The sequence below is a fragment of the Takifugu flavidus genome, chromosome 17, assembly GCF_003711565.1.
Source record: "Takifugu flavidus isolate HTHZ2018 chromosome 17, ASM371156v2, whole genome shotgun sequence".
NCBI lineage: Eukaryota > Metazoa > Chordata > Actinopteri > Tetraodontiformes > Tetraodontidae > Takifugu > Takifugu flavidus.
Genome location: NC_079536.1, coordinates 11801288 through 11822237, shown reverse-complemented (window position 1 = coordinate 11822237; position 20950 = coordinate 11801288). Strand labels below are relative to the sequence as shown.

Here is a 20950-nt window from a genome sequence, read left to right as displayed (position 1 = left end):
TCTCTTGCCTCAACTCTGCACCTCTTTTTTTATTGTTTTATATGATCATGTAAACATATTTTACTTGTTTGTCATTTTATTCTATTTTTTTGGTGATTTTATATGCATGTGTGCTAAATAAATAATTCAAATGCAGCAATCATGAGACTTAGTAATAGTGGTTATAGACTTTTTTCATCTTTTTTTTGCATCCCTAGGTATGTGTTCATAATAGTATGGCCCTCGGAGGACTTTATAAAAATTGAAATGGCCCTTGATATGAAAAAGGTTCCCCACCCCTGCCGTAGAGCAACAGTTTGAACGACCATCAAATCTTGTCCATGCTTCCCTTAGGGAACATTATTCGGCAGCATGGGATAAATGTTCATTGTTATGCTGATGACCAGTTAGTGAAGCTCCAGACCTGTCTTAAAGACATAAAGTCCTGGATGTCTTCAAATTTCCTCCTCCTTAACTCAGGAAAAACTGAGGTCATGGTGTTTGGTCCTGAACCTCTCAGGGATAGATTACCAGTAGATCACATGATCACTCTAGATGGTATCTCATTAACATCTAGTCTTTCTGTGAGGAATCTAGGAGTAACTTTTGATCAAAATCTCTCCTTCAACTCACACATTAAAACTGTCTCTAGAAGTGCCTTTTTTCACCTGAGGAACATCTCAAAGATCAGGAAACTACTGACCCACCATGATGCTGAAAATTTAGAATAATTTTTAAAAGCCTTCTTCTGACCTACAAGGTCCTTCCTCTTTGAAAAAGCTGATAGTCAGTAAATCTGTAGTTATTATCCTAGACATAATGATCATACTTAGGGGGTCGTCTAATCATCAGGTTAACATCTTAGCCATGCTGCTATAGGCCAAGGCTGCTGGGTCCAGAAACACGATCACCTGACAGGCCTCTGTCACCCCACTGGGTCATGGTTTCCTCTCCTCTCCTCTCCTCTCCTCTCCTCTCCTCTCCTCTCCTCTCCTCTCCTCTCCTCTCCTCTCCTCTCTCTTTACCCAGCCGGCCATCAGCAGGAGGGTCCCCCTACATGAGCCTGGTCCTGCTCAAGGTTTCTTCCTGTTAAAGGGGAGTTTTTCCTTGCCCCTGTTGCTTGTCTGGGGTCAGGCCCTGGGATTCTATAAAGCGCCTAGAAACAATTTTGATTGTAAAAGATGCTATATAAATAAAGATTGATTGATTGATCTGAAATGCAACTGAATTATTCTTAACATTTGTCTTATTTTAGAACAGCTCATAATTACTCAATATTTAAAATGATTATAGCAAATGGTTTAAAGAAACGTGCATCTTTTTATCTATCTATCGGCTCTTTGGATATTTTGCATTTCATACAATTTGTACGATCGTCCGTCAAGTCTTAATTCAGATCAATGACGTCAGTGTCTCTGGTTGCATCGATTGCCCTCAGCTTCTGTTATATCTGCCTATTTTCCTTCAAATCATTTTCACTGCACCTTTTTTTGCGAGTGACGAAGTTGCCACCTAACGGGTGTGGAAAGGGTCAAACTACTTTGTGGGTCACATAAATCAAATCAAATCAAATCAATCTTTATTTATTAAGCGTCTTATACAATCAAAATTGTTTCAAGGCGCTGTCCAGAATCCCAGGGCCTGACCCCAGACAAGCAGCAGTGGCAAGGAAAACTCCCCTTTAACAGGAAGAAACCTTGAGCAGGACCAGGCTGATGTAGGGGGACCCTCCTGCTGGGTAAAGAGAGAGGAGAGGAGAGGAGAGGAGAGGAGAGGAGAGGAGAGGAGAGGAGAGGAGAGGAGAGGAGAGGAGAGGAGAGGAGAGGCACAGAGCACAGAAACACACACAAAAATACACTATACAACGGGTCAGCGGGGCCGTAGGTCATCATGCAGCTCCGAAGGCGGCGATACCTGTAAATAAATAGAGGGGGGGGGGGGGGGGAAGCAGAAAAACTACACAAGAATCAGCATAACTAGTCTGCTTGATGAGGAGAGGAAAGGAGAGGAGAGGAGAGGAGAGGAGAGGAAACCATGACCCAGTGGGGTGACAGAGGCCTGTCAGGTGATCATGTTTCTGGACCCCGGCAGCCTTGGCCTATAGCAGCATAGCTAAGATGTGACCTAACGATTAGACACCCCCCTAAGTATGATAATTAGTCTGTCTATGATAGCAACTGGAACTACAGAATTAGTAACAATAAGTACCTGGACAGGGAGCTGGTTCCATAGCAGGGGGGCCTGGTAGCTAAATGCTCGGCCCCCCATTCTACTCCTAGAAACTCTGGGAACCACAAGTAGACCAGCATTCTGAGAGCGGAGCGGTCTATTGGGCTGATAAGGTATCACTAGCTCCTTCAGGTAGGATGGATCTCGGCCTCTGAGGACCTTGTAGGTCAAAAGAAGGGTTTTAAAAATTATTCTAAATTTAACGGGCAGCCAATGAAGCGACGCCATTACAGGACTTATGTGATCTCTTTTGTCAATACCTGTCAGAACTCTGGCTGCAGCATTTTGGATCAGCTGGAGGCTTCTTAAAGAGTTGTTTGGACACCCTGATAATAAAGAATTACAGTAGTCCAGCCTGGAAGTAACAAATGCATGGACTAACTTTTCAGCATCATGCCGCGTCAGCAGCTTCCTGATCTTTGTGATGTTCCTCAAGTGAAAAAAGGCACTTCTAGAGACTAATTTAATGTGTGAGTTGAAGGAGAGATTTTGGTCAAAAGTTACTCCTAGATTCCTCACAGAGAGACTAGATGTTAATGAGATACCATCTAGAGTGATCATGTGATCTAATCTATCCCTGAGAGGTTCAGGACCAAACACCTTGACCTCAGTTTTTCCTGAGTTAAGGAGGAGGAAATTTGAAGACATCCAGGACTTTATGTCTTTAAGACAGGTCTGGAGCTTCACTAACTTCTCTGTCTCTTCTGGTTTCATGGATAAATAGAGCTGAGTGTCATCAGCATAACAATGAAAATTTATCCCATGCTGCCGAATAATGTTCCCTAAGGGAAGCATGTACAAGGTGAAGAGGATTGGTCCAAGTACAGAACCTTGAGGAACTCCATGGCTAACCCTACTGTATGAGGAGGGAACACCATGGACATGAGCAAACTGGTATCTATCAGATAAATATGATCTAAACCAGTCTAGTGCTGTCCCTTTAATCCCAATCACATGTTCCAGTCTCTGTAACAGGATGCTGTGATCAACTGGATCAAAAGCAGCACTGAGGTCCAGCAGAACCAGCATCAGATCATAAGTAACTTTAAGAAGTGCCGTTTCTGTGCTGTGATGAGCTCTAAAGCCTGACTGAAACATCTCAAACAGGCTGTTCCTCTGCAGGTGCTCCAGTAACTGAGTCACCACCACCTTCTCAAGAACTAGCTGTCTATTTTACAAGAATGCCACTTCCTTTCCAGTCTTCGCACTTTCTGCTTGAGGGTCCTGATATGTGAATTATACCAGGGGGCACACCTCCTCTGATTTACTATTTTCTTTTTCAGGGGGGCAACAGAATCAAGCGTGATTCTCAGTGAGGTTGCTGCACCTTCAGCAATAGAGTCAACCTCAGCAGGGCTAAGATTAGAATGATTGATCCCTGGGGAAACACACGGTGGTCCTGGGATTAGCACAGGGATCACTTCCTTAAACTTAGCTACAGCATTATCTGAAAGACATCTGCTATAGTAAGACTTTGTTCTGAGCATAGAAGAATCCGTAATCATAAATGTGAAAGTGATCAAAGAATGGTCTGACAGGAGTGGGTGTGACGACCCTGGCTGTGTTTTCTCTGCCTGCCTCTCTGTTGTCTCCTCCCTTCTGCAGGCGGGTGGGCCAGGTGCTGTTAAGTGGCGATCCAGCTCACCTGGACTGATTAGCTGTGAGGGCTATAAATGCTCCACAGTCTTGGCAGTCACTCTTTTGCGTGGCTCCCTCCTGGTCTGCTTGGGTGTTTTGGTTTGCTTTGCTTTTTTGCATGCATCACTTACATACACTACATGTTCACTCATGCCAGCACTTGCATTCATTACTGACCTTACAGACTTTCAACAACTTGTTGTTCAATTTGGTTCCTATCAATAAATTCCTTTTTTTAAAAATCCTTCACATGCGTTCTCCCTAATTTGTCTGAGCCCTGAGTGGGTTCATGACATGGGTTCTGAGGGAACACTGACACATGTTCTACCTCAACACCATAAGTCAGAACTAGATCTAGGGTGTGGTTGAAGCTATGAGTTGGTTGGTTTATCTGCTTGAGGAAACCAACTGACTCAAGTAATGAAATGAAGCCATTTCTAAAGCTGTCATTTATAACGTCCATATGGATATTAAAGTCTCCAATGATAATGACTTTGTCCGTTCTAAGGACCAAGTCAGATAAGAAATCAGAGAACTCAGACAGGAACTCTGAATGTGGCCCAGCAGGGGGCCGATATACAACTACAAACAGAAGTGGCTTTTCTGTCCTCCAGTTCAGATGGGTGATGCCAAGAGTCAGGCTTTCAAATGAACTGGAGCCATGTTTTGGTCTGGGATTAATTAATAACTTGGAGTGATAGATTGCTGCCACTCCCCCTCCTCGACCAGTAACACGAGGAATATGATAATTAAGATGGGTAGGAGGAGTAGATTCATTTAAGCTCACATAATCATCCTCCTGAAGCCAGGTCTCAGTAAGACAAAATAAATCAATGTGATGATCCGCTATCAGGTCGTGTACTAACAGGGATTTACACAAAAGAGATCTAATATTTAACAGTCCACACTTAATTGTGATATTAATTTCTCCAACTTGTGCTTTAGTATTCATTTTAATAAGATTATGGTGATTGACCGCTCCCCTCTTCTGTGCTTGGTGAACTTTTAACCGTGGAACAGAGGCTACCTCTATAGTGTTAAATATGTTATTGTTGGTGGATGAGGGTTCTATGGAAGCAGCAGAGAGGTGTGTAAGACTACAACTCTGCATCCTGGTCTGGACCCTGGATTGTCAGGTCACTTTGGGTCTAATAAAATTAGCCAAATTACTAGAAATGAGAGAGGCACCATCCCATGTGGGATGGACACCGTCTCTCCTAATCAGACCAGGTTATCCCCAAAAATGCTCCAATTGTCTATAAAGGCCACCTCGTTTTCGGGGCACCACCATGACAGCCAGCGACGAAGCGTCGACATGCGGCTAAACATCTCATCGCTGGCCAGATTGGTGAGGGGACCAGAGAATGCTACGGAGTCCGACATCGTTTTTGCGTAGTTACACACTGACTCCAAGTTAATTTTGGTGACCTCCGACTGACGAAGCTGGGTGTCGTTGGCTCCGACGTGAATAATAACTTTACCAAATTTACGATTACGTCTCGCCAGCAGCCATAAATTTGCTTCTGTCGCCCGCTCTGGCCCCCGGAATGCACTTGACTATGGTCGCTGGAGTCGGCTTCACATAGCGCAAAACAGAGTCGCCAATTACCGCAGCAGCTAGCTCTCCTGGCTACCTGACGCAACTCCAGCTAACTCTAAGCTGCGGAACCGTGTCTCAAGCTCGCTAAGTCTCGCCTCCATAGCCGTAAATAAACTACACTTTCTGCCCCTATTCCCTTCACTAAGGGAGGCAGAGGAGTAACTAAACATTTCACACACTGAACAGACAAAGACACCGGGTGAAACAGACGGTGAGGCCATGCTAACGCTAATAATCGGTGAAGCCCTGTATTTGTTTAATATGGGTCGTTTCTCACTGTTGTTATCAGGTGACTAGAATGTCCCAAACTGTTCAAATTTTAAGTAAAGTGAATACAACACACCAAGTGTTCAATATTAAGTGAATACAACACCCCGTGCACAATGCAACCAACGAACGATTGAGGAGACAGGAAGTGAAGGCTCCAAACGTAACCGCCACAAAGACCTAAAACACCCATTTAAACCAACGAGGCCGGCTGTTTTTACGTTGAACAAATGAAGCAAAATAGTCATGTGTCATTAGTTAAAATGTGTTTTTCTGTCGTTTGGATATGATGTATACAAACAAACAAAAGTTATTTAATTACATGACAGTAATTTCATGATAGTAAGTTAACTTGTGGCTTCTATTATTCCTGCCTTATGTTGGTTTGTCTGGATTGACCTTTGAACTTATATCCAGCCAGTGTTGAACATTTCTGAATGAATTGGGGTTTTTTTAAATTTATGGACGCTGCAATGGAAATAAAGAATTGAAGGAATGACCACTGGAGGGGGTATTGCTACCTGACATGATCGACTCGGTTGATTTAAACGCCGATGTCCGGCCTCAAAAATCTTTACTTACACGGCCTTCCTGCAGTTCCTCACAGCTGGAATCAGGCGACGTCGTCCCTCCACTGAGGTGTTGTACTGCTGCAGGTTCAGCTCATCCAGAACCTCCTCTGACATCTGCAGCAGGTAGGCCAGAGCTGAACAGTGGATCTCTGACAGTTCCCTCTCTGATTTCTTCTCTGACTTCAGGATCTCTTGGATCTCCTGATGGACTGACTGATCCTTCATCTCCGTCAGACAGTGGAAGATGTTGATGCTTCTGTCTGGGGAGATTTCATCACTGTTCTCCTCCTTCAGGTTGTTGAGGACCTTCTGGATGGTTTCTGGGTGGCTGTCCATCTGATCCAACAGTCCACCCAAGATCCTCTGATTGGACTCCAGAGAGAGACCATGAAGGAAGCGAACAAACAAGTCCAGGTGGCCATTTTTACTTTCAAGAGATTTCATTAGTGCTCTCCTGAGGAAGTCATCAAGAGATGTGACTGGATCGTTATTTGTGTACAACCCAACAAACCAGGAAAAGGGGTTTTGTTTATAATATTTTAGGAATGATTCCATTATATTTATGCTCCTGTTGGTGTAACAGTGGAACATGTAGACGGCAGCCAGAAACTCCTGAATGCTCAGATGAACAAAGCAGTAGACTGATTTCTGGAAGATCACACTCTCTCTCTTGAAGATCTCTGTACAAACTCCTGAGTACACCGACACCTCGGAGACGTCCAGTCCACATTGCTTCAGGTCTTCTGAGTAGAACATGATGTTTCCTTTCTCCAGATGTTCAAACGCCAGCCGACCCAACTTCAGAAGGAGTTCTTTGTCAGCCTCAGTCAGTTCCTCTGGTCTCTGCTTTCCTCCATACTTCTGCTTCTTCCTCTTTATCTGAACCCTCAGGAAGTGTGAGTAGAGGTCAGTCAGGGTTTTGGGCAGCTCTCCTCTCTGGTCTGTGGTCATCATGTCCTCCAGAACTATAGCAGTGATCCAGCAGAAAACTGGGATCAGACACATGATGTGGAGGCTCCTGGAGGCCTTGATGTGTGAGATGATTCTCTTGGACAGATCTTCATCACTGAACCTCCTCCTGAAGTACTCCTCCTTCTGGGAGTCAGTGAAGCCTCGTACTTCTGTGATCCTGTCAACACACCAGGGAGGAATCTGATAGGCTGCTGCAGGTCTGGAGGTGATCCAGATGAGAGCTGAGGGAAGCAGGTTCCCCTGGATGAGGTTCACCAGGAGCACGCCAACTGACGATACTTGTGTGACATCAGAGATGACCTGATGGTTGTTGAAATCCAGTGAAAATCTGCTTTCATCCAGGCCATCAAAGATGAACAGAAGTTTCCAGACAGTCAGATCTTCTGCTCTGATCTTCTGTAATGTTGGATGGAAAACATGAAGCAGTGAGAGAAGACTGTGCTGCTCATCTCTGATCAAGTTCAGCTCCCTCCATGAGAGCGGAAGCACCAGACTGATGTCTTGGTTCTCCAAACCTTCTGCCCAGTCCAGACTGAACTTCTGCACTGAGAAGGTTTTTCCAACGCCGGCGACACCGTTGGTCAGAACCACTCTGATGTGTCTCTGTTGCTCAGATAAGACTTTGAAGATGTCCTGGCACTTGATTGGAGTGTCCTGGATGTTCTTCTTGGAGGTTCTCTCAAGCTGTCTCACCTCATGTTGTGTGTCCACCTCCTCACTTTGTCCCTCAGTGATGTAGAGCTCAGTGTAGATCTTGTTCAGCAGGGTTCCACTTCCTGCTTCATGAGTTCCTTCAGTCACATGTTCACATCTTCTCTTCAGACTGATCTTATGACCTTCTATCACCTCCTGCAGATCACTTCCTGAAAATAAGTAAACCAATGATTTCCATCTATAATAAATCATCAACACAACTACAAATTCATGACATCACAAGTTCAATTTCATATTGAACAATTTTACTTTGTTTGGGCCTAATTTCAGCATCTCCAGATCTGCTTCCAGATTGTGAACAAGAGGACTCTCCTGGTGGAGCTGACTGGTCCCAGTTTGATAGGATGTGCTCCCCCCTCTCACTATGAAACACATCTCTATTAGTCCTTTGATTTATAGGATGAAAAAACCTGATCAAGACTCAATATTGTTCCAGCATTTATGTCTGAATTCATCTTTTAGTTTAAACATGATTCTTGTTTCTAATCAACAATATTCTCATTAAGTATGTAACTATATGACTGTCTGAGGTTTAAGTGTTAAACATCTCCAATAATAAACTCACAACCTGCTGCTGTTAATGTGACTAACAGCTGGCACACAAACACATCATCACGCTTTAGTTTTCTTACATTTTGTCTGAACTTCTGAAGTCTATCATTCCATGTTTGGACCGGTCACTCTTCAGGGACACCCTGCTGGGCACTGTGGACTCTGCTCTGTCCTCGTCCATCCTGAGGAAACATCAGAAATATAATGAGACTGTGATGAAGGTAAATAATCTGTAGAGGTTGTAGTTAAATAATCCCAATTCACTGCATTTTTATCAAACAGGAACATTTCTGATCAGGGGGCTGTTCTTCCCAATCACACCTCTCCAGGTCTCACTGTCGCTGCCGACGTGAGCATTGAAGTTACCCAGGAGGACGAGGGAGCCCCCAGAAGGAGCACTCTCCAGCACTCCCTCTAAGGACTCCAAAAAGGGTGGATACGCTGAACTGCTGTTTGGGCCACAGGATCCGTCCCCCCACCCGAAGGTGAAGGGAGGCTACCCTCTCATCCACCGGGGTAAACTCCAATATACAGGCACTGAGCCGGGGAGCAACCAGAATTGCCACCCCTGCCCGTCGCCTCTCACCATCGGCAACTCCAGGGTGGTAGAGAGTCCAACCCCTCTCTAGAAGACTGGTTCCAGAGCCCTTGCTGTGCGTCGAGGTGAGGCCGACTATATCTAGTCGGAACTTCTCAACCTCGCGCACCAGCTCAGGCTCCTTTCCCACCAGAGAGGTCACATTCCATGTCCCTAGAGCCAGTTTATGCAGCCGGGGATCAGACCGCCAAGGTCCCTGCCTTCGGCCGCTACCCAACACACAATGCACCAGACCCCCCCTGGCCCCTCCTGCAGGTGGTGAGCCCACGGGAAGGGGGTCCCATGTTGCCTCTTCAGGCTGTGCCTGGCCGGACTCCATGGGCAGAGGTCCGGCCACCAGGCGCTCACCAACGTGCCCCGCCCCCAGGCCTGGCTCCAGGAGGGGGCCCCAGTGACCCGCATACGGGCAAGGGAAACTTGGCACCAATGTTGTTTTTCTTCATTAGGGGGTCCTGGGCTACGCTGGCTTTAATGCCACTTCTCTTCTGAGAACCTCCCAGCAGCTTTCTCTCCACCATCTTTTTACGCTGAAGGTTTTTGATCATTTCAGGGCAGATGTTCTTGGACTGAGGTTAAAAATGTTTGTTCTTGTGCTCGGAGCGAACCGATGATCCTCTAAAGTCAGGCATCCTAAAGGTGGATGTTTCCTGAGGCGTGGAGGCTTTAAAGTGGCGCTTTTACCCACTTGTCCTCGTTCTGTTGGAAACTTGATACAAAAACCTTTTCTGGAGCTTCATGTTCTGCTTTTTTGAAGGAATGAAATGGTTTCATCAGCGCTGCCGGGGGCTGAGCAGGCTTCATAAATCTGAAGCTCTGAGATCCTTTAAAGATCTCCTGGAATCAGCAGATGGGGGTTTGATCAAAAACTGTAAGAATCAGTCAAGCTATCAAATCTTGACTCAGTCCAAGCGTGAACCAGTCCATCCAGAGCTGATTATGGCTCAGCCAGGAGGAAAGCACGGCCTGGGGGGGTTCATATGGAGCAGGCACACTCTGGCTCTATTGCTACTGAAAACAGCCCTTCAGCACAGCAGCCTGAAATACAGTTCTGGAGAACACCTGTTCCCAACAGAACCTGTTTAAAACGGGACCAGTAAAGATGCCCGGCGTAACCTCGACCACGGGGAGAGAGGGGGGGCAGAGACAGGCGGTAACGCCGCTGCCCACCGATTCACCTGGAACAACAAAAACCCCAGCAGCTTGGACCCAATATGGCAGCGTGTTCCTCAAAAACGCTCCTCAAACTCTCCCCACAGCTTCATTGCTAAACAGGATTTGGGTTTTTTTTGTCTGTGCTAAATGGAAAGTGTTTGTCCTTTGGTGGTCCAACAGGACAACGATTGGGATGGATGGATGATTTGATGTTATTGAGAATAAAAACAGCTGAAAATGGAAGCAGAGATGTTTCAGAGCACCAGAGCTCAGAAAGAGTTTCTAATCAAACACCGCCTGTTCGGAATGATGAATGGATGAATTTTTATTTAATTTAGACTAATTTAGACTAATTTTAACATCCTTTATGCCAGTTCCATAGAGCGTACGCGTGCACACACACTAGCAAAGATGATATCCAAACAGCCAAATAAATGGGAGTCAAAAGAAATCATTTAAAGCTCATATGTCAGAGTCAAGGTCGAGGGTTTTCTTTGGCCCCCGGGATGATATTGATTTATTATTAGAACCGGCCCGCAGTAATGTAATGTAATGTGCAATAACACATTTACAATTATTACTCAGCTCAAGTTTAAAAGTTATATATTTTTCACTGCACATGTGCCTTTTCCTTGAAGAAAGTGTTGTTTTTGGTTCATAGATTTTTGCACTTTATGTTATTGTATTTCAATCCAATTATGTTCTAAAAATATTTCAGTTGAGTGAATGATAGAAAATTGCTGTTATAATTTTTTTCTTTGAAGTAAATTTAGCCCACTTTTGCTAAATGAGAAAATCTACTGATGGTGCCTTGAATAATACCACTTCATTCATTTAATGTTCATGTTATGGGGATTTTTAAAGAAAGTAAATTTGTCTTTTGTGCCTCTTGAAAATGAAAAATGACTGACAGAGCCATAAGAAACTATTGCTTTATTTATCTGATCATCTTGTAAAATATTTGTTAGGTTTTCAGTTGGTTCAATTTGGTTCACTAGACCAGGGGTCACCAACACGTTGCCCGCGGGCACCCGGTCACCCGTCAGAACCACCTGAGTCGCCCACCGGCCTGTTCTAAAAATAGCTCAAATAGCACCACTTTCCAATGAGCTGCATCTCATTTATTTTGTTTGCGATTCTTGTTTAAATCACACTTACGCATAAACTGGAAATAACAATATATTTAAAAAAATGTTTAATATAAATCAACTTTGACCTAGTATAGTTCAAAGGTCAGTATGATGCGCATGACCAAAATGTAGCGTCTACGCAGATCACTACGACCAAACAGCCTAGCGGCGCAGCCAAAACGAGGAGACGACTGACCCATAAAAAGATGGCAGAAAAAAGAAAGAAGACAGATCATTTTCACGACGAAAGTTTCTTTCTCCACAAGAGAAGAACTTCTCACACTACTGCCCCTAAAGACAACTACGAGGGGAGTTGACATATATAACGAGGGGAGTTGACATATATAACGAGGGGAGTTGACACATATAACGCGGTGAAGGAGTTTTTGGTGGAGAAAAAAGTGCCGCTAGAAAAGCTGGTATCAGTGACGACAGACGGGGCTCCCGCTATGAGCGGCCCACTACAGACGGGGCTCCCGCTATGAGCGGCCCACTACAGACGGGGCTCCCGCTGTGAGCGGCCCACTACAGACGGGGCTCCTGATATGAGCGGCCCACTACAGACGGGGTTCCCACTGTGAGCGGCCCACTACAGACGGGGCTCCCGCTGTGAGCGGCCCACTACAGACGGGGCTCCCGCTGTGAGCGGCCCACTACAGACGGGGCTCCTGCTATGAGCCTGCTGTCTGTAGGCCTCATGTGCCAGAGTGATGGGCTTTGAGCACGTGATGACTCCTGTGGTGAAGATCAGAAACAGCATCCGCTCCAGAGCCAAACAGCTCAGAACATTCAAGGTTCTGTTGGAGGAGCTGCCAACTGAATATGGTGACCTGCTCCTACACACAGAAATCCGATGGCTCAGCAGGGGACGGATTTTGCTTCCTTTTTTGTCCCTTGTGAGTGAAATAAAAGAGTTCATGCAGTCCAGAGGGGAAGACGCCGCGCTGCTGGAGGACACTGACTGGACACTGGACCTTGCATTTTTAACGGACATTACTGGGAAACAGAACAGTTTGAACTGGGAGCTGCAAGGCAAAGGTGAGACTGTTGCTGAGAGGATCAGTGCTGTAAATGCATTTAAAGCCAAGATGAACATTTTCTCGATGCATTTACAGACAAAAAAAGCGCAGAAAAGTGCTCTCAGCTCATAAAAAGACTTGGGCAAGAGTTTGAGAACAGGTTTTGTGACCTGGATCAGCTTGAGCCATGTGTGTCATTCATTTCTAACCCTTTCATGAACGTTGTGACGACCCTGGCTGTGTCTTCTCTGCCTGCCTCTCTGTTGTCTCCTCCCTTCTGCAGGCAGTGGGTGGGCCAAGTGCTGCTAAGTGGTGATCCAGCTCACCTGGACTGATCAGCTGTGAGGGCTATAAATGCTCCACAGTCTGGGCAGTCACTCTCTTGCTTGGCTCCCTCCAGGACTGCTTGGGTGTTCTGCTTTGGTTTGTTGTTTTGCCAGATCAGTCGATAAATTCCCTTTGTTCTAAAATCCATCCTGTGTGTTCTCCCTACTTTGTCTGATCCCTGAGCTGGTTCATGACAAAATGGGGGCTCGTCCAATCGACTAGGGAAAGGATTTGATTTAGAGGGAGGAATACACTTTGGGTGATGGTGTCAGTGCTTAGTTTTGATTACGTTTTTGTGTTCAAGTTTTTCAGAAGACCGGTGAGTTTTTCTGGGTAGGTGTTTTTGGAGTCTCACCCCCTGGTAGGTTTATCCCATGGGTTCTGTGTAGGGAACCTGTGGTGGCAACTTTTATGTGGTGGTGAAAGTGAGTAGAGCTATATGCTCAGGTTCACGTCCAGGGGTTCCCTGGAAGTGGCTGCATAGCAGGTGCTTTCCAGCCCCGCTGGGTTCTGCGATTAAAAGCCTCTCACCGGTAACTGCTTGAAGACTAGGGTTGAGCTTAGTTAGGACGATTTTTTTTTTTTTTTTTTTTCTTCTCCAGTCTATGGTAGAGGGGGTTGGAGGTACAACGGAGTATGGCTTCCTTGGTGGAGGAGTTTGTTCAGTCTCCCACTGAGGAGTTGTTGGACCAATGCACCAAAGATCAACTTTTGAAGATTGCTGAGCACTTTGGAATTGAAATCACAGATAAAAAGCTGAAAGAAATGGTAAGGGTGGCTGTGAAAGAAAAGCTGATTGAAGATAAAATATTTGTAACAAAGGAGCTGAGTAAAAGATCTTTGATCATGCCATCAGCTAGGGTGGAGTCTTTAACATTTGAGCAACAAAAAGAACTTCTGAGGTTACAATTTGAACATGAAACTTAAACAGAATAGGGAATTGGAAATGGAAGTCATGAGGCAGAAAACTGACAGAGCTAAAGTTGAACTAGAGCAATGTCGACTAGATCTGTTAAAGGAAGGAAAGCTGGTAAATACTGGTTCTGTTCCGGAGAAGGGTGTTTTTGATGTACTAGCTAATTTGCGTTTGGTTCCAAGCTTCACAGAGAGGGATCCAGATCTTTTTTTTTTCCTTATTTGAGAGAGACCAGGGGTTGGTCTGATGACAATCGCACCCTCCTTCTTCAGTGTGTTCTGATTGGCAAGGCATGGGAAGCTTATGCTTCACTTTCCAAATCAGAGGGCCGAAACTATGACCATGTCAAGGCAGCGGTCTTGAGAGCATACGAATTGGTCCCTGAAGCTTATAGGCAGCGCTTTAGGAGTGTTCGTAAACAGGATACAGACTCATGTGGAATTTGTGCGTGAGTTGGACACTCAATTTAATCGTTGGTGTGTTGCATCTGGCGTTGAAACCTTTGAACAACTGAGTAACCTAATTCTTGAGCAACTAAAAAGCTGTGTGCCTGACAGTATAGCTACCTTTATAAATGAAAGAAAGGTTAAAGTTCCTCAAAAAGCAGCTGTGCTAGCTGAGTATGTTTTGACTCATAAGAGCCATTTCCTCCCTGGGAGGCTGGAGTCAGTTTCACCCCCCTGGGTTGAACATCCATCTTGGAAAAGGTCTGAAGATGGTAGTACTTGTAATTATTGCAAGCGAAAGGGTCATTGGAAAAATGAGTGCCCTGACAAACCCAGGTCAAATGTTGGGCAGGTTAAGTCTAGTGTTTTGTTTGCACCACGGGGTATGTCTGGGGTTGCGCTGCAGTCCAAAACTGGATATGAAGGCAGGTTATTCTGCATTCCTTTCTAAAGGCTTGGTGTCCATTCCAGGGACTGATAGAAAGATTTCTGTGACCATTTTACAAGACACGGGTGCGTTAGACTCTTTTGTGCGAGAGGCAATCTTGCCTTTTAGCTCAGATACTGATACTGGTAAGTGTGTTTGTCCGTGGAATGGGTTTGGTCCCTCTTTTTGTCCGATTACACAAAATGGAACTTACCTCTGCCTTGGTGTCAGGTGAGGTAGAAGTGGCTGTTCGCCCTGAACTTCCTGTTGATGGGGTAGACCTGATCCTTGGTAATGACTTGGCAGGTGATCGGGTGTGGCCAGATCAGGTGGGGTTCCAGGCCGACCATGCTCCTGTTCTGGTGCTCTCCATGTCCCAGGAGTGTGCCACTGTCAGAAGTCTTTACCGCCTGTGCAGTAACCCGTGCTATGGCCCAAGCTAACATTAGTGCTGCTTGTGAAAAGAAGGCTGAGAAAATGCCTCTTTTCATACCTGTCCCTCTGCAGTCTCTCCCACATGGTGAGTTGAGTAAGGAGCAGAAAGTAGATCCTTCATTGAGAGGGTTGTTGGACCAAGTTTCTCCCATGGAGGACTTTAATGATGCTTCTCAGGGTTACTTTATACTCCATGACCTTCTGGTGAGGAAATGGGTTCCTCATATGGACAACCTCTTGGGCAAAGCTGTCATCCAGATAGTGGTACCGTTAAAATTCAGAGACCTGGTATTAAAGACGTCACATGATATTGCAGGACACATGGGGGTCAGGAAAACCTGCGCTCGCATCCTGGGTTGTTTTTTTTGGCCTCGTTTAAGACGGGATGTTTCAGACTTTGTCAAAACTTGTCATACTTGTCAGTTGACCCGTAAGCCTAACCCGTCCATTGCTCCAGCACCAGATGGTTTTAGACACAGACTGTATGTAGCTAGGCACTTGGCAAAAGAGAAATTACAAACTTCCCAGAAGATGAAGGCATGGTTTGGCCGTTGTGCTGAGCAACGGCAGTTTACTCCTGGGGACCAAGTCCTGGTTTTGTTGCCAGTAGTGGGTTCACCATTTCAAGCTCGTTTTGCTGGCCCGTTTACTGTATTGCACAAGGTCTCTGAGCGGGACTATATGGTTGCTATGCCTAAACGGAGAAAAATTTGTCATGTCAACCTGATGAAGCCTTATTTTGTTCAAGCCACACTGCCTGTGGGTGCACGTACATATCTGTCAGGGGGAAACCCAGCTCTTTGTGTTAATAAGGCCGCTGACCAGGTTGGTGCTGGTGGGGGGGGTCAGCAGAGGGAGAAGGGGAGTGTCAATTGGCTTTTGATACTGTCAAGTCCCTCCTGTGTGCTTGTCCAGTGCTGGCTGCCCCAGTTTGATAAGCCTTTCATACTACAGGTTGATGCCAGTAATGTAGGAGCAGGTGCGGTCCTCTTACAGGAGGAAAAATCTGGTGTCAACAAACCGGTCAGTTTTTTTTCCCGAAAGTTCAATTCCCACCAATTGAACTATTCGGTGATTGAGAAAGAGGCACTTGCCTTGATTTGGGCTCTGAGGCATTTTGAGGTGTACCTAAATACGGGTGCTCCCATGAAAGTGTACACTGATCATAACCCGTTAACATTTTTACAGACCCTACAAAATCCAAACCAGCGTCTGATGAGGTGGGCCTTATATTTGCAGCCCTATCAGCTCGATATTTGTCACATCAAGGGCATGGAGAATGTTATGGCGGATGCCCTGTCTCGTGCTTTTTGAGTGGTAGAGATCTTACTGTTGGTTAGTCTGCCCTGTCTGTTTTCGTAGGTACAAGGTTGCCAAAGCCTAAGGGAATTTCTTCTGCAGGGTTAAGTACTCTGTCTTTTCAGGTGGTGACAGCATACCCTACCAACTGAAGGAATTTGGCCACAAGGTAACTGTAGCCACCTGAATCTAAATACTAATACAGTAGTTTTTTTGCTTAGGTTCCGGGGTCAGTTTTGGGTACGTTTTTTCGGATGACCTTGGTGGTCTCCGTTCTTATGGGTGGGGGTGTGATGACCCTGGCTGTGTCTTCTCTGCCTGCCTCTCTTGTCTCCTCCCTTCTGCAGGCAGTGGGTGGGCCAAGTGCTGCTAAGTGGTGATCCAGCTCACCTGGACTGATCAGCTGTGAGGGCTATAAATGCTCCACAGTCTGGGCAGTCACTCTCTTGCTTGGCTCCCTCCAGGACTGCTTGGGTGTTCTGCTTTGGTTTGTTGTTTTGCCAGATCAGTCAATAAATTCCCTTTGTTCTAAAATCCATCCTGTGTGTTCTCCCTACTTTGTCTGATCCCTGAGCTGGTTCATGACAACGTGGACATATCATGCATTGCTCAGCAGTTCAGTGCAACCTTCAGCCTGGATGCTGCACAGATGCAAATTGAAATTGTAACATTGTGAAATGAGCTTTAGCTCAAAGCCTCTCAGGCTGCACCAAACTTTTGGTGCCTTGTTGACACAGAAAAGTACAGTGGTGTATGTACAGCAGCTATGAAGGTTGCAAGCCTTTTTGGTTCGACCTCTTTGTGAATCAGCCTTTTCTGACATGAACTTCATCAAGAACCAACACAGAACAGGCCTCCCTGATGCACATCTGCCAGACTCACTCAGAGCTGCACTGTCAAGTTCCCCACCAGAGGACAACACACTGGTAACCGCAGCAACGCCAGGCTTCCCCCCCCCAACGGACAAAGAAACGGACACCAGATTTGGTGTCTCCTTCAGAATTTGTTAAATGTGTTTGTAAAATGTAACAATTGTTTAAAATGTTCATGTGAAAAAATCTGCAGACTGAAGTGTGAAGTTCAAAGCGTAATCAGATTTATTTTAAAATCTGAAAGTTTATTTTTGTATTTTACATGATTTATTATTTGTACAAACGTGGTGCAAAGTAATTCATGATTTGTTAAAAAATGTCAGTGGCTGGTAAAAATGGGACATTGTGATTTCCTAAGACTGTTGGAGAAGTGATCATTTTAAAATGGTTTTCAACATTTATTTCAATTTGAAAAACACTTGCAGTAAGACAAAATATAGAAATAAAGTGTTGCATATTGATATTTATCTGTTCCCGATCTTGTTAAATCATTGTTTATTGATTGTGAGAAATCATTAACATGGTCAGTGTCTTTGCAGAGATGAATATCATTAACTGTTAATGACATTTAGTTAAAGGTAAATTGAGCAAATTGGCTATTTCAGAAGTGTGTATCAAACTGGTAGCCCTTCACATGATTCAGTATCCAGGAAGTAGCTCTCGGTCTCAAAAAGGTTGGTGACCCCTGCACTAGACTATATGTGGTCATTTTAAAATGTTTCAATGAACATTCGATCAGTCTGGCCCTCGGCTTGGAGCTACATTTTTTATTTGGCCCTCCGTCCATTTGACTTTGACACCCCTGATTTAAATGAATCAGTATGTTTCCATCAGTGGTTAAAAATCTGATGAATGTGATCATCAAAATGCACAAATTCTGTCTTAAATCAGTATCAGCCATCATTGTTCATTTAAATATATGGAGCAGTGATCCAGGATTAAACGTTGCTGTTGTCCAAGATTACTGACTGATCCATGATGTGTAACAGATTTCTATTATATCGATTAACGTGAATGTTTGCATTGAAATTTGACAGAAATCTGCAGAATGTAAACTGTATAAAAGTTCACTTTCACAGAAACAGTTGCAGTCTCATTATGGGCTGTAACTGGAGGAGTTCCAGCTTATGTCATTAGAATCTACATGATTCAGTTTATTCATGCTTTTAGTGCTCTTTTGACTGAATTTTACCAGGTAAAAATGTACCTTTTCTGCCCCCAATAAAATAGTTCCTCTGTGTTCTAAGAGTTTAAAGAAATGCATTTAAAAAACTTAAAACGAGGCCAGATTTCCTTCAAAAGCCTGGTTTGACCAGCAAGTCTGGCTCATTTACAGTTATTGATGAGCTCTTTTTCTGTGATATCTGCCATTTAAGTCCTAAAAAGCTATTTAAGGGTCGTTTTCCTTCCACTTCTCAATCACCGACGTGTCTCACTTCACAGGACCTGCCCAAAGTTCCCGTTTCTGTCATCCTCGCAAAAACGGACTAAAAGGACGCTTCTCCGGGTCATCCAGCTCACCTTGTCCAGGCAGTTCACTTTCTCTATCGGGTAGACGATCTTCCCACAGCGGGCGCACTGAGGGTTCATCCTCGGAACCTCCTCCGCGGTCTCCTCCGCTTCTTTAAAACAGATATAGTTGCCGTCGCCGGCAGCTGAGCGCCAGAAGTTCCAGCAAACGTTTGACAACCAGCAGCGACGACAAAATGTAGAGATACAAGTCAGTAGGAGACAGACGGAGCCTCTATGGACGCACGAAGGAGCCGCGTCCGGGCTGGAGACTCGCTGATGCTGCGCTGACAAACACCATCAGTAACAAGCTAGCGAGAGTTAGCTCACGAGACCGGAAACTAGCGACAGAAACCGGAAGTAAACAAAGGAGCAGACAACTTTGCGTTCAAGTTTCATTCAAATATGCAAATAAAGAGTCAAATAACAAATACATTTAAACTTAACAGAAAATATAAAGACTCATCAACTTTATTTGTACCCAAAATGTAGTTTCTGTCATTACATAAACTTCCTCATGCAAATATTTACACTGTATGATATTAAACTATTAGCATTAATAAATGTAATTTAAGTTATGCTCAAAAATACATGTAAAATGTTTCGATCCTCTGTCACATAACACAAAGCAGATAAACACATAAGGAAACACAGTAAAGTTTCAAATTAAAAAAAAATCAAATCTAAGTTTACAAAAAAGCGCATAAAAATTAAATTGAGAATCTGTGACTGTGTACTGCGCAATCCCTTGCTTATTCTAAGCTTATTCTTTTTATTTTAATTATTTCGTTTGCTGTTAACTATTGTCTTCCTGATTTAGGCGGAACGAGCTGCAGGTGCGCTGGAGACTCAGCGCTCTTCGGAGATCGGCCCCCCCTGAATGCCGTTCCTGCAGGTAGAGGAGGAGGTGAGAAGTCCGAGTGCCGACCAGAAACCGAACCACAACAAATAACATATGAAAGAGGATATATGAACATATGACTTAATAACAAACAAAAAGATCAAAAGTGGCGTAAATGTCTGGTCCTGACAGGAGAAGGATAACTGGAGCGGCATCGCTCGTACAGTAGACTCTGCCTCTTCCTGGTTACCCCGGTGATGACCTTTGGCACCGTAATCATCTTTCTGAGGGGAATCTGTAACCAACCTCCTCATCTGCCCTTCAAAGGAGACCCGCATGACTACAGAGAGGAGAACCCACGCCTGCTGTGATGCACACACACAGCCAGGGCTTTTTCCATCGCCATCGTTTCTCTTGGGGAAATGTTGCATTTCTTTATCTTAAGAACAACAAATCGTTTGTTCTATAGCAGCTCCATATGTTTAGTGTCAAAGACTTCTTAGATTGTGTTAATTGCTGGCACATAAAGAAAAATGCTTTGATTTTACTAAAGTGACACAAACCCTAAAGATTCTGAAGGCATGATGTAAAATAGTAACGTATAATACAGACATTTGAAGAGACAATTAAGAGAATGTTTTCATGCTTATAAGAGTGGCCGAGGAGCCATTTAGAACTTTATAAAGATGCATTGTGTGATACCAGGAACTAATTTAACTTCAAGGCGAAGCTGCTTCTGCTTTGTCGACCATCGACTGATCTCCTGAAAGTCCACCACCGCTTTTTAAAAACTGAATTTTCATCTATGGACGGAGTAGACGACAGATGCTCTTCACCAGTGGTCAGTGAGTGATGCAGCAGATGAGCGGGAGTTGACTGGCTTCAACCAGCTACTGACTCAATGTCTCCAGCCCATAGTGTGGATTCTCTACGAGATCAGACAGCAGCTTCAGCTCTGAATACTGCAGCTGGTTCTCAGTGAGGTCCAGTTCTCTGAGATGGGAGGGATTGGACCTCAGCGCCGAGGCCAGAGAGTCACAGCTGATCTCTGATAACCTGCAGCTCCTTAATCTAAATAAAGAAGGGAAACTTTTATAAGGTTATAAGTGAAACCAGTATTAATCTGAAACGTTAATCAAAGGCATGATCTGTAAATATTTAATTTAGTTACAGGTTAAAAAATGATAGTAATATGTAATTACCACAATTCCAACCTCTCAGGTTTGCACTGTTCCAAAGGAGAATATATATTGTTCTGGCCCTCACTCTTCCCAGGTTCTCCCACCTCTTTCCCTCCCATCTCATCATGGAGATCCATCTCACCTGTGGCTCATCTTTAAAGGCACAACCTGTCTCAGATGACTTCCTGTCTCCCTCACCATCTACCTCCTCGTTGGCTGGTGTCTACCAGGCACCCTCACCTAGTTTTGTCTAATTTTGGTTACCATCTGTCGGC

General features: G+C 44.7%; 1 protein-coding gene and 1 long non-coding RNA gene across 2 annotated transcripts in view; one reads left to right on the top strand and one right to left on the bottom strand.

Moving 5' to 3' along the window:
* Positions 1-20950, bottom strand: part of LOC130513406 (uncharacterized) — a 328720-nt gene that overhangs the window by 283117 nt on the left and 24653 nt on the right. Inside the window, exon 4 of the mRNA XM_057012116.1 lies at positions 8604-8705. Within this exon, the coding sequence (XP_056868096.1) occupies positions 8604-8705 (102 nt within the window). The remainder of the gene's footprint in view (positions 1-8603; positions 8706-20950) is intronic.
* On the top strand, positions 5731-6164 carry LOC130513566 (uncharacterized). Its single transcript, XR_008946766.1, has 2 exons — positions 5731-5861; positions 5920-6164. It is a non-coding gene; the product is annotated as an uncharacterized LOC130513566 (long non-coding RNA).